This window comes from Staurois parvus, unplaced genomic scaffold (assembly GCF_062004578.1).
Source record: "Staurois parvus isolate SC_StPar_1 unplaced genomic scaffold, SC_StPar_1.0 ptg002140l, whole genome shotgun sequence".
NCBI classification, from domain to species: Eukaryota; Metazoa; Chordata; class Amphibia; order Anura; family Ranidae; genus Staurois; species Staurois parvus.
The window spans coordinates 5,917,486-5,931,956 of NW_028319936.1; the positions used below are offsets into that span (position 1 = coordinate 5,917,486).

A 14,471-nucleotide genomic window follows, 5' to 3' on the forward strand; every position below is an offset into this window, starting at 1 on the left:
TAGAAGTCACAAGACTGCTATATACTGCTGATGAGAAAAGGTATTTAGCAGTTTGTATTTACTAAAATAATTGCACTTCCATGTTCTGTGTACTGTGGGAGACCAGATATAGTGAATGCAGGGTCCTGGTTTTAGTAACACTTTAAATGTTTAAATTACATATTGCCCATGATGGACAGTTAAAGTATCTTTAGAGTCCATGCACTCTGGGCACAAAAAATACAGATGTTTTGTGGGTTTTTTCAGCCTGTAGAAGCAGCTCTATGTTAGCCTACGTGTCCATACACATTAGGGTGTCTACAGGCATATTTTTAGGGGAGCATTTAGAGGCAAAAAAACACTTTAGAATTTGTTTTTTAAGAGGAGTTTTTGGGCAGAAGAAAAATGCTTAACACTCATAAACATGCATAAATGCAACATTTAGAAGAGGTGGGCGATTTCAAGTGTATATTGAAATAATGAGTAGAGGGAATGTTGTGGGAAAAACGCTTATAAAAGCAAATGCCCATAAACACATATAACTTCTTGTGCAATAGGAGCCACTATGAGAATTTTTTTATGCCAGATGTTCTGGCATTTTTTTTTTGCCCCTAGTGTGCATGGACCCCTAAAGTGACCCTGTCACCAATGGGTGACTTCTACGCAGAAGGCAGCCTGTAAAAAGAAATTAAACATACTGACCTTTCCAATGACCCATGTGCTGAAAAACTGCCAATTTACTGCTCTCCAGCTATTTAAAGTATTCGATCCTTCAGATGGGTCAAATACCTGTTATGCCTGCCACACCCAGTGCACTTCCTGTAGTGATGTAGTCAGGGGCAGACTGACCATTTGGAAACTCGGGCACTGCCCGAGGACCCGGGGTCAGTAGGGGGCCCCATGAGATGCCCCTGGTTCCTTTTTCATAGGTTTTTTTTTAGTTTGGGCAAGGACACAGGGGCCCCATGATCCCCTATTGCCCAGGGGCCCAATGAGTTGTCAGTCCGCCCCTGGATGTAGTACAAGTGGGTGTGAGGAACCACAATGTGCGGTGTGGAGAAGGTATTTTATACATAAATGTACTGGCTGCTAAATGGTGGCTTTTCAACACATGGACCACTGCAATGGTAAGTATATTTCAATCTTTTGGGAAGCATTGGGTTTTACAATAAAATAATCAAAGTCACCTTTTTACCAAAGAGCACCAATGAGCTAGTAAGTAAAGCAAAAGGGCATTGTAAGAAAAGAAAGGCAGGTGTGAAAAAAAACCACAGCAGTTTAAAAGTTTTTTTATCGTCAGTCAAAGGTAAATGCCTAAAAGTTAATAACTGAAAGAGTACGAGGGTCGAAGGGGAATAACACCTTTATTTCCGCCTGTCTAGCCGCGTCACTCATTCATAGTATTCTGTGAATGGGAAAACTACAAGTTTCCGACAGCCTTTGCGGCAGTTGGCTTGTAGTTGTCAATGAACTACCATGGCACTGCGAAGCACTATGATAGTTTATTGAATCTTCCTGTCAGTAAGTATCTACTTGCCCATAAGGAATGTACGAGCAAGCAGATACAGTGACAGGTCATAGGGAGACCTGCATGGCACCAGCGATCAGTAGATGCTTTAGAGGCTCCAGAAACAAAAATAATAAAGGCACATTTTTTTACCTGCAAAAAAAAAAAAAATCTTCATTTATTATTTTTTGTTAAAAGGTGAACCTATTCAACCACTTCTCAACCGTGCTATAGACATCCTCCCAGAACGCGTCCCCTGCGCACCTCCAGCAGCGTGCACCCAGCGCTGTCGGTGATCGCTGATTAGGTAAAAGGCCAGTCACAGCAGCCTTTTACCATGTGATCAGCTGTGTCCAATGACACAGCAGATTACAATGTAAATACAGTTGCCGGTTATCGGCAGCACTTTCCTCACGCTGTCACAAATGTGACAGGGGAGATCTGCACTGATAATCAGTGCTCTGATTATCAGTGCCGCCCAGCAGTGCCACCCATCAGTGCTCCCCAGCAGTGTCACCCATCAGTGCCCAGCATGGCCACCCATCAGTGCTCAGCAGTGTCACCCAGCAGCAGGGGCGGACTGACAACTCATGGGGCCCCCGGGCAATAGGAGATCATGGGGCCCCCTGTGTCCCTGCCCACTCAAGCCACATTCACACAAAGCCCCATCTACATATTACACTGCCCGCAATACATGCGTTTGTCACAGAATTTCTCTACAGTATGTTCAAAATAAATGTTTATTACACAAAATAAAGAAAAACAAAACTTACATTAAAGAGAGCACAACAATGGTACATTTCAAAATGAAGGTTTTAATGAATTTTTCCTATTCCTTCCACTGACACCAATGATGGGGCACTATTCCTCCCACTGACACCAATGATAGGGCACTATTCCTCCCACTGACACCAATGATGTGGCACTATTCTTCCCACTGACACCAATGATAGGACATTATTCCTTTCACTGACATGAATGATAAGGCACTATTCATCCCACTGATACTAATGATGGGGCATTATTCCTCCCACTGGTACCAACGATGGGGCGCTATTCCTCCCATTGACACCAAAGGTGTGATGCTATTCCTCCCCCTAATACTAAAGATGCATGGTTTACTCCCACTGATGCCAGGACAATTTCTGATCCCAAAGACCACAGTCCGGCCCCCAAAAACCTGAAGGACAGTAAACTGGCCCTTTGATCTAAATTTGGGGTCTCCAAATTCTCTAAACAAAGCATATTCATGTGTTAGAATGGCCCAGTCACAGTCCAGACCGAAATCCAATGGAGAATCTGTGGCCAGACCTGAAAATTGCTGTTCCCAGACGCTCTCCATCCAATAACAGAGCTTGAGTGATTCTGCAAAGAAGAATGGGCAGAAAGGTCCCTCTGTAGATGTGCAAAGCTGGGAGAGACATCCCCAAAAAGACTTGCAGATGGAATTGCAGCCAAAGGGGGTCCTACAGAATATTGACTCCAGGGGGCCGAATACAAATGCCGCCACAGTTTTCACAGATTTATTGGTCACAAATGTTGGAACCATTTCTCATTTTCCTTCCACTTCACAATTATGTGCCACTTTGTGTTGGTCTATCACATCCAATCCCAATAAATACATTGTAACATGACAACATGGGGGACATTTCAGGGGGGGAATATATTGTAACATGACAACATGGGGGACATTTCAGGGGGGGGGAATACATTGTAACATGACAACATGGGGGACATTTCAGTCGTGAGGAACTTTTTCAAGCTACTGTATATATCACTGATATCTGTACACTGAGTGCTATTCCTTATATATAACACTGATATCTGTACACTGAGTGCTATTCCCTATACTGTATATAACACTGATATCTGTATACTGGGTGCCACTCAGTGTACATATATCACTGTTTTATATAGGGAATATAGAATAGAAGACTACTATTAACCCCTTGCCTACCAGGCACTTATACCCCCGTCCTGCCCAGGCCAATTTTCAGCTTTCAGCGCTGTCACACTTTGAATGACAATTGCGCGGTCATGCAACACTGTCCTCATATGAAATTTTTATCATTTTTTTGAGACAGATAGAGCTTTTTTTGGTGGTATTTAATCTCCTCAGGGTTTTTTTTTTTTTGCTAAACTAACCAAAAAACAACAGAAAATTTTGAAAAAAAAAAGTTTTTTTCTTAGTTTCTGTTATAAAATTTTGTAATTGAGTAATTTTTCTCCTGCACTGATGTGCGCTAATGATGTTGCAGTGATGGACACTGATAAGGCGGCACTGATGGGCATTGATAGGCAGCACTGATGGGCACTGATGAGGACGCACTGGTAGGTGGTACTGATGGGCATTGACAGATATCACTGATGGGCACTGAAAGGCAGTACTCATATATGGCACTGATAGGCAGCACTGACTGGCACCGTTAGGTGGCACTGACGGGCACTGATAGGCGGCACTGATTGGCAGCACTCATAGGCGGCACTGACTAGCACTGATAGGCAGCTCAGATGGGCACTGATATGTGGTATGTATGTGCACTGGTAGGCACTGGTATGTGGCATTGATTGTCACTGATATGTGGCATTGATTAGCAATGATATGTGGCATTGATGTGCATTGATTGGCACTGACAGGTGGCATTGACGGACACTGACAGGTGACATTAATAGACACTGACAGGTGGCACTGATGGGGCTACACTGATCATCAGGGCACTGATCAGTGCCCTGATGACCAGTGTAGATGTCCCCTCTGAGTAATGCCGATTACAGGCTCTCCTCTCCTCACCAGCTGTCAGCGTGACAGCTGGTGAGGAGAGGAATGCCGATAACTGGTATTTCCTTATTTACATGCGATCAGCTGTGATTAGACACAGCTGATCACATGACCGAGCCAACGTTTTCGGCTCTTTCCACTGATCATGGATCCGCTGTGTCCCAGGTACACAGTGCACCACCGATCGTTGGAGTGAGAGGACGTCATATGATGTCCTCCCAGAACAAGAGAACCTGTCATTTCCTTATATGGCGGGCGGGTGGTGGTTAAGCTGCAGTGCTGTCAGTGTCACAGGGGGTCGGGGGATTACACACTGATTTGCTGCAGGATACAGGGCAGGTCAGCACAACGATGACTCCGCTCTCTTCTCTGGCCACCCGTCCTGTGGCACGGATGTGGGACCCGACGATCTGAGAAAACTCCGAGGAGAGGTGTCCGAAGTGCCTGCCGCGGCGCTGCCGTTGCAACACTTCCTTTTTTCCTCCTTTCAGCAGCGGCATATCCAGAGGACGGACTGAGCCTCTCATGGGGCCCTCTAGTGACCCCGGGCCCTCGGGCAGTGCCCGAGTGCCTGAATGGTCAGTCCCCTGTTTTTGGATTGTTGTGCATCAGATAGTGATACATGGTAAAGTTGTACTTTTCAATGATGAAAGCAAGCACAACCATGACATATCTGTCTCTGATTCCCAGGTAGAGCGAATACATAAAAGAAATTACTCAATTACCCGCTTCAGCCCCAAGCCATCTCTAACACTTTTTGTTTACATATTAAAATTTCTATTTTTTGCTAGAAAACGTCTTAGAACCCCCAAACATTATTTATTTTTTTTTTTTAAGCAGAGGCCCTAGAGAATAAATTGGTGGGTTTTGCATTTTTTCCTGTCACACGATATTTGCACAGCGGTTTTTCAAATGCAATTTTTGGGAAAAAATACACTTTTCTGAATTTGATTGCAAAGAAACACAATACATAACCCAATTTGTTTGTGAAATATAAAATATGATGCTATGCCGAGTAAATAGATACCAAACATGTCACGCTTTATAAATGTACACTCCTGCGCAATGTCATACATTTTACTATTCATAGATGACGCTTTAAAAGTCTTTACAGGTTACCACTTTAGATTTACAGACGAGTTCTAGTGCTAGAATTACTGCCCATGATCTGACGAACATGGAGATACCTCACATGTGTGGAACGTGTGGAATGATTGCTGTTTGTTTGTGTGCATGTGGTCGCCTTTGCACTTAAGCATGGGGTGGGGGGCACTTTAATTTTTTTTTAATTATTCATTTTTTGTATCTTTACAGTGTCACTTTAAATTTTTTTTGACTGCAATAGACACGTGACAAATATTTTTTATGGAGGGATCTGGGCTCTATAAGCCCCAAATCCCTCCTCTGCACTTGAAAACATTCAAAACACCAAGATCAGTGTTTTTGAATGCTTTCAGATTGTTAAAAATGCCGCCAAAAGTTCCCAAGTAAACCGGAAGTGATGTCCGGTCATTTCTTCCGGTTTACAATAAAGGAGAGCCGATCAAGGCCAATTCCTGTGGGAATCCAATGGGACATGAGTTCCCAAGAGAGCGGCGGGAGTGGGGGCGAGTCACTTCCCTTTGCTTGTACAAGCAATTGAGCAGCTAGTTAGCCACTCCGATTGCTTGTACAAGAGAGCCAACTGCCGGCTTGAAGAAATGGTACTGGGGTGATGCCTGCAGCTGCGGTATAACCATCGAAAGTCCAGCAACATATGGGTACATTGCTGGTCCAGAAATGGTTACTCTGGTTGGCAGGTTTGGGAAATTAGCTCCTTTGGAAATGAATAGCCCTTTCATTTTCAGAAGCTTAGACAAAATTCTTCAAGTGCTATTTTTGGATCTAAACAGATGTAACCTCTAAACCTTACATGGAAAATCTAATCAGCACAAAAATAGGCATGGTTTTTATATTGTGAGCCTTTTTAATATGCCAAGAGCAGAGCTCTCATTGCAGCTCATTACAATCAGAAATTGTTGTTTTCATTATTCTGAATTTTCCAAATCTGTATGTCCCAGGCCTGCAATTTTAGAAATATAGCTGGAAAGATTTAACTCCAGCAGTCCTGACCAGACATACAAAAAAGTACTTCCATACTCTGCTTGCTTTAATCCTATTATAACCAATGTTCAATAATGCCTATATATCCAGGCCAAGTTTAGCAGTGACAGAATGCATTGGTTACCTTGATAAATTACTGTTTCTATTTTGCATACCTAATTAGATTTTATATATTTTGAAAGACATATATAGGGTTATTATTTGGTAAACTGTTTTGTAAAAGTCCTGTTTTGTTTTAAATATATGCTGACAAACGTACAAAAATTTAAGAAAAAAAACTGTTAATAAACCCACAACAGTAAAATCAGTCTGTATATGCACTAAAGCATACTTGTTATAGTCACTGTGGAACTTAAGGGGTTAATCTCCTTCATTGTGTAAAAACACTGTTTGATCCTGACTTCTGTGATCCTCCCTTTCTTCCAGTGTCCCCCTCTTATCTTATCTTCGGATAAGACACATCGTGTGGAGTCACTCTGCACATGCTCAGTTAGGTTGTGTATTGCTAGAGAGTTTTTTTTTTCCTTGGGTGAGTGCATGTGATCAGCACAGGGCCAACCAGCACTGTCCAGACAGAGTTCAGGGGTTCTGCATCCTCCTAGAGCAAAATGAGAACTCCTCCTATAAGCTTTAACCAGTGCTCGGCTGGACACTGATAGAAGTCACAAGACTCCTCTAACTGCTGATGAGAAAAGGTATTTAGCAGTTTATATTTACTAAAATAATTGCAATTCCATGTTGTGTGTGCTGTGGGAGACCAGATATAGTGAATGCAGGGTCCTGGGTTTAGTAACACTTTAACACTTTTTTCTATTTTGTAATACTGGTCAACTACAGTATAATACTGATGGCACTGCAGATGCCACTGTGTACTGAAAGCTAAACATTGTATTACTTTAATATATTCAAAAAGCATTAATGCAATAAATGCCCCAGTTCTTTTGTACCCTGTTGGACCCCCCTCCCATCCCCAAACACCTACTTGTTGTCCCATCTCGACCACTGGGTTCTCCACAATCAGCACCTCTCCCCAAACTTTCTGGGTGCAGAGGAAGGTTAGGATAGGCAAGTGATTGGATCCTGCAGCTGTCTGTCTGGAAGCAGAAAGCAAGACATGGCTTGCCAGGTGTTGTATGTGGCAATGGACACAAACAGCCCTAGCTGGGTGCACGTGCACAAGTGTATCCTTAGCATCTGTCTTGGCAAAGGAAACACCTGCAAACATGACTATGCATTATGTGTAAGTCTATCTTCCCTGAATCACAATTCTAAAACAATGGGTTTAAGGCTTCCACTTTTGTCAATGATAGCTGACATACTGTATGTTGCTTTACAGACTGTGACTAGGGGTAAATGTACATTGTTATCCATGCAGTGACATCTAAATGCTTGTACCCCAAAATGTAACAATGTAAAAATTGTCATATGTGTATTTCCATATTTGCAGAGGAGTCCTTTAGCCAAGTGAATACAGGTGAATAAAACCATTCAAGGTTTGGCATGAGTTGTTCTATTAGCAGAGTGCAAATGCTAAAACGGGTACTTTGCTAGAGCCCACAAATATTATTTATTTAGATGTATAAACATGTACCCATGCTAAATAGATATATGTTATCAACACTTACATGAACAACATATGATAAGTAAAGGTTAATTATTTGTTTTTAGGGCTTTCAGCAGCAAAATTACTAGTAGAATCAGGTTTGAGCGTGGTGGTTCTTGAGGCTCGGGACCGAGTTGGAGGCAGAACATATACTGTGAAGGTGGGTCATCTGTTAAATTAAGTAAGACTAATTACCTTTGCTTATAGACAAGACAGTCCCTGACCTTTTTAAGAATTGGACATGAGCCAACTTCTGAAAATCCACTTCATTGATATAAAGGTGTTAAATGGGGACATTAAACATTAGCAGAGATGATGGTAAAATCATATGTGATGTTAACTTTAAAATTACATCAAGCAAACAGCATACTTTTGTCAAAGTTGTGAGTGAGTTTGGAATAATACACACAATAAACACTTTTAGCAATACCGATAACATATTAGAACGTCTAACATTAGTACTTGATATACACTATATTGCCAAAAGTATTGGGACGCCTGCCTTTACACACACATGAACTTTATTGGTGCGCAGTCATGCTGGAGCAGGAAGGGGCCATCCCTAAACTGATCCCGCAAAGATGGGAGCATGAAATTGTCCAAAATGTCTTGGTATGCAGACGCCTTAAGAGCAGTGGTGTATTGAGGTCTTGTGCTGCCCTAGACAACACAAAAATCGTCCCCCCACCCACCAGGGGCGGACTCACAAATCATGGGGCCCCCGGGCAATAGGCGATCATGGGGCCCCTGTGTCCTTGCCCAAACTCAAAAAAGCCTATGAAAAAGGTACCAGGGGCATCTCATGGGGCCCCCTACTGACCCCGGGCCCTTGGGCAGTGCCCGAGTTTCCAAATGGTCAGTCCGCCCCTGCCCCCCCCACACACACACACTGAGAGACCCTGACACTGATCAACATCCCCTTTCACCACAAAGAGAGCCTGCCATTGACCACCAACAACATCCCAGCCCCCCCACCTGAGAGAGCCTTCCACTACCACTGCCCCCCATACACTGGCAACCCCCTCACCCATCCTGGCGAGAGCGAAGACACTCACCTTCACAGCTCCGGACATCCAGGAAAAAGAGTCAGGCTCTGCATACACCATCAAGCAGCCCCACAGCCTCTCTCAGATCTCACCTGGTCCCCATGCTGCTTGTGTCCCATCTTCCATACCTTTGTCTGCCCCCCTGAAAAATGCCGCTGCCCCCAGAAAAATGCAGCCCTTGGCAAGTGCCTTGTGGCAAATATGCCCCTGTTTAAGAGTCCCTTTCACTGGAACTAAAGGGCCAAGCCAAACCCCTGAAAAACAACCCCACATCATAATCCCCCTTTCAGCAAAGTTTACACTTGGCACAATGCAGTCAGACAAATACCATGCTCCTGGCAACTGCCAAACTCCACGTCCATCGGATTTCTAGGCAGAGAAGCGTGATTCGTCACTCCAGAGCACACGTCTCCACTGCTCTAGAGTCCAGTTGCAGAGTGCTTATACCACTACATCCAATGCTTTGCATTGCACTTGTTGATGTAAGGCTTGGATGCAGCTGCTGACCGAATATTTAGCAGCAAGGAAATTTAAAAGATGGACTTATTGCACAGGTGGCAACCTATCACAGTACCAAGCTTAAATTCACTGAGCTCCTGACAGCGACCCATTCTTTCACAAATGTTTGTAGAAGCAGTCTGCATGCCTAGGTGCTTGATTTTATATACCTCTGGCCATGGCGGTGATTGGAACACCTGAATCCAATGATTTGGAGGGGTGTCCCAATACTTTTGGCAATAATATATATATATATATATATATATACACACACACACATTTTTGTATATAAATGGTCACTTTTTAAGAAATATCATTGAAAGTTGGATTCTGCACAGTATTGTACTACACATGGGACAATCTGCAAACTAAACCTGACTAACACCATGGTTGAGTTACTAAAGGCAAATAGACTGTTCATTTTGCAGGGGATTATGCCAGGAGCTAATCAAATGTGGTAAAGTTCTGCCGACTTCCATCATCCAATCATGTTTTTTTTTTCTTTCAAGTGTTTGGGTAAAGTAAATTTTCACCTCATTCACTAAGCCTTGGAGAAAATTCCCTTGCAAAGTGCAACTCCCATTGAAAAGTGAAATGATGTTGACTCACTAACCCTGTCTCTTAGTGACAAAGGACTGATAAGCTGAAACCAATGCCTTTGCAGACTTTTGAAATCTACTACAGTTAAATTGCTTTTTTAAATGTTACATGTATATTATTGGGGTATAATAGCACATTTTACATGCTGCACAGGAATGTGTTTCATAAAGCTAAATACTTTCTATATTTGATATTAGAATAGCAAAGCAAAGTATGTTGATCTTGGCGGTGCCTACGTTGGTCCAACTCAGAACAGAATCCTACGAATTGCCAAAGAATTCGGAGTAGAAACGTATAAAGTAAATGAAGTTCAGCGTCTCATTCATTATGTCAAGGTAAGATGTTAAAATGAAATAATCGTCATCATGCACATCATCACATATTCAGAACACACAGCCAGAGTAAGCTAACTACCATTTGGGCTGCTTTGTCTGATTCAAATCTCAGACAAAATTGTCCAATAAAGGGTTTGGTCATACTTTGCCACCATACCTTCCCTTTAACCTAACCTGGATTGGAAGCCAGTGTAGGGACTGGCAGAAAAGGTGGCAGACACTGAGTATTTGGTAAAGTGAATGAGTCTGGCAGCAGCATTCGTAATAGACTGAGGGTCAGATAGCCTGTGTAGGGGTAGGCCAATGAGGAGAGAGAGAGAAACCAGACATCACAAGTGAGTGAATTAGTATCTTAGTGGTGTCACTGGTTAAGAAGGGGCATATTTTGGAAACATTTGAAGGTGAAGGTGACAAGATTTGTACAGTAATTGGATGTGGGGCTGAAAGGAGAGGCCAGAGTACAGGATTACAGCTAGTACCCTGGCATGAGGGAAAAGAAGCATAAATATGTTATTGATCTCAATGAAAAAATCAGTGCAGGAGGACATATTACAAGCTCAGTTTTTGAAAGATTACATTTTAAGAGGTAGTGTGACATCCATACTGATATGTCAGTTAGTAAATTGGTGAAGTGCAAAGAGACTGAAAGGGTGAAGATGATATTGGAAGCCATGGGAGGATATTGACTGACCAATGGAGGAGGTGTGGAGAGAGAACAGAAGGGGTCTGAGGACAGAGCTAAGGCAGACCCTCTACAGAGAGAGTAAGAGGAGAGGAAGAGGTAAAATTGTAGTTCACACTGAAGGAGCGCTTAGATACACTAAATGCCAAAAGTATTGGGACGCCTGCCTTTACACGCACATGACCTTTAATGGAATCCAAGACTTAGTCCATAGGATTCAACTCTTCTGGGAAGGCTGTCCACAAGGTTTAGGAGTGTGTCTATGAGAATGTTTGACCATTTTTCCAGAAGCGCATTTGTGAGGTCAGGCACTGATGTCGGACGAGAAGGCCTAGCTTGCAGTCTTTGCTTTAATTCATCCCAATGGTGTTCTATCAGGTTGAGGTCAGGACTCTGTGCAAGCCAGTCAAGTTCCTCCACCCCAAACTCGCTCATCCATGTCTTTATGGACCTTGCTTTGTGCACTGGTTCGCAATCATGTTGGAACAGGAAAGGGCCTTCCCCAAACTGTTCCCACAAAGTTGGGAGCATGAAATAGGCCAAAATGTCTTAGTATGCTGACTCCTTATAAGTGTCTCTATAGCAAGCAGTTTGCGGGGGGGGGGATAGGAGTGCTGATGGGGGACCCCAAAAGAGGAGTAGTGGGGCTGTTATGTGGAAACTTTTTGCACAGAACAGTTAAGTATGATATATTTGTAATTTTAGAAAAGATTATGGCTTTACAATCTCTTTAAACAACTATAATAATAATAAAAAAATATGTCAATTATATATTTAACAGACCAGCAGGGAGAAAATAAGAAAAGTTCATTGTTAGGGTTTATTTATTCTCATATTCCACTCCCTTGGGTTCTTTCAACAGTGAGACTACCACCTAATCTCTATGTAAGGGAGGTTCCAGACGATTAAAAGAGTACACAGGCGATCGATTCTTTGTAAAATATCTCAGAGTATAGCACTTCACTAAGAAAATGTACATAAAGTTGCAAGAAAAAGTATGTGAACCCCTTGGGATTACGTGGAGTTTTGCATGAATTGGGCATAAAATGTGCTCTGAACGTCATCTAAATCACAACAATAGAAGAACACAGTCTGCTGAACATAATACTACACAAATATTAGATGTTGCCATGGTTTAATTGCACATAACAAGTAAACATTCACGGTGCAGGGAGGAAAAAGTATGTGAACCTTTGGACTTAATAACGGTTGACCCTCCTTTGGCAGCAATAACCTCAACCAAATGTTTCCTGTAGTTGCAGATCAGACCTGCACAACGATCTGGAGTAATTTTGGACCACTCCTCTTCACAAAACTGTTTCAGTGTAGCAATATTCTTGGGATGTCTGGTGTGAATCGCTCTCTTAAGGTCATGCCACAGCATTTCAATCGGGTTGAGGTCAGGACTCTGACTGGGCCACTCCAGAAGGCGTATTCTGTGCTGTTGCAGCCATTGTTTTGTTGAATTACTTGTATGCTTTGGGTCACTGTCCTGTTGCATCAGCCATCCTCTGCGGAGCTTCAGTTGGCGGACAGATGGTCGTATGTTTTCCTGCAAAATGTCTTGATAAACTCTGGAATTCATTTTCCCATCAATGACAACAATCCGTCCAGGCCCTGAGGCAGCAAAGCAGCCCCAAACCATGATGCTCCCTCCGCCATGTTTTACAGTGGGGATGAGGTTTTGATGTTGGTAGGCTGTGCCTTTTTTTCTCCACACATAGTGTTGTGTGTTCTTCCCAAACAACTCAATCTTGGTTTCATCTGTCCACAGTATATTTTGTCAGTAGTGCTGTGGAACATCCAGGTGCTCTTTTGCAAACTTCAAACGTGCTGCAATATTCTTTTTGGACAGCAATGGCTTCCTCTGTGGTGTCCTCCCATGTACTCCATTCTTGTTTAATGTTTTCCTTATTGTAGATGTTTCAACAAAAATGTTAGCATGTGCCAGAGATTTCTGTAGGTCTTTAGCTGACACTCTGGGATTCTTCTTTACCTCATGCAGCATTCTGCGCTGTGCTCTTGCAGTCATTTTTACAGGACGACCACGCCTAGGGAGAGTAGCAACAGTGCTAAACTTTCTCCATTTGTAGACAGTCTGTCTTACCATGGACACATGAACATCAAGGCTTTTGGAGATACTTTTGTAACCCTTTCCAGCTTTATGCAAGCCAACAATTCTTGATCGTAGGTCTTCTGAGAGCTCTTTTCTGCGAGGCATGGTTCACATCAGACAGTGCTTCTTGAAACCAGTAAACCCAAAACAGGTGTGTGTTTTTTAAGGGCAGGACAGCTGTCAGCAACACATCCAATATCATCACACTGATTGGAGTCAAGGTTGGCTCACTCCTGGCTCCAATTAGCTCTGGGAGAAGTCATTAAGCTAGGGCCTCACATACTTTTTCCTCCCTGCACTGTGAATGTTTACTTGTTATGTGCAATTAAACCATGGCAACATCTAATGTTTGTGTAGTATTATGTTCAGCAGACTGTGTTCTTCTATTGTTGTGACTTAGATGACGCTCAGAGCACATTTTATGCCCAATTCATGCAAAACTCCACGTGATCCCAGGGGGTTCACATACTTTTTCTTGCAACTGTACACAATGTTGATCACTGATAATGCAATCTGTCACAAATGCCCATGTCTTACACTCCACGTTGTGAAAGCAGTAAATGTTGTGTTGCCAGACAGTAATCCTCCTCTATAAATCCTGTATAATAATAATAATAATGATATCAGTTATAGCCTGACCTAGTGTTGTCAAAGGTCCTTCTTCTCTCCTGCAATGAAAGTCCTACCCTAGCTCCTGAGCTGATGAGTTCAGGATACCTGACCACATGTGCTAAGGGCATAAGTGGTGAGAAACGTGAATGAAGACAATCCCTAGGGACCCTGGGGATTCTCTTCACTCCATTTTCTCACCACCCATGCCCTTACCGCATGTGGTCAGCTGTCTTGAACTCATCAGCTCAGAAGCTACTCTATCTTCTCCTTATTTTTTGGGCAAAATAGCATTAGGGGGTTCACATACATGTCAAGATGTACCAAGACGGCCTTACAGAGTATCTTAAAGTACTTCAGTCCAATTGTAGGCAGAAGCAAGACCAGGTGGTAGGCACCCCCAGGGGAGGAACAGCACACACTGTGATTGAAGTTGTAGAATATGTGTTGTTAAGAACATTCCAACTTACAGCTAAAGAATCTATGCAGCAACTTAGTACTGTCAGAAATATTCACACATAATTATGTGGCGCTTGCAGGAAGCGATGCAAGGAGACTAACAGCACCTGGCACAGAAGGAGGCTGTAGGCAGTAAGCAGAGAAGAACTACTAAC

The 14,471-nt window shown here is 42.9% G+C and overlaps 1 protein-coding gene across 1 annotated transcript in view; it reads left to right on the forward strand.

Annotated features, from left to right (window-relative positions):
• Nucleotides 1-14,471, forward strand: part of LOC149432481 (amine oxidase [flavin-containing]-like) — a 111,682-nt gene that overhangs the window by 61,579 nt on the left and 35,632 nt on the right. The window contains exons 2-3 of the mRNA XM_089665169.1: nucleotides 8,037-8,131; nucleotides 10,313-10,450. Coding sequence (XP_089521295.1) covers nucleotides 8,037-8,131; nucleotides 10,313-10,450 — 233 coding nt within the window. The remainder of the gene's footprint in view (nucleotides 1-8,036; nucleotides 8,132-10,312; nucleotides 10,451-14,471) is intronic.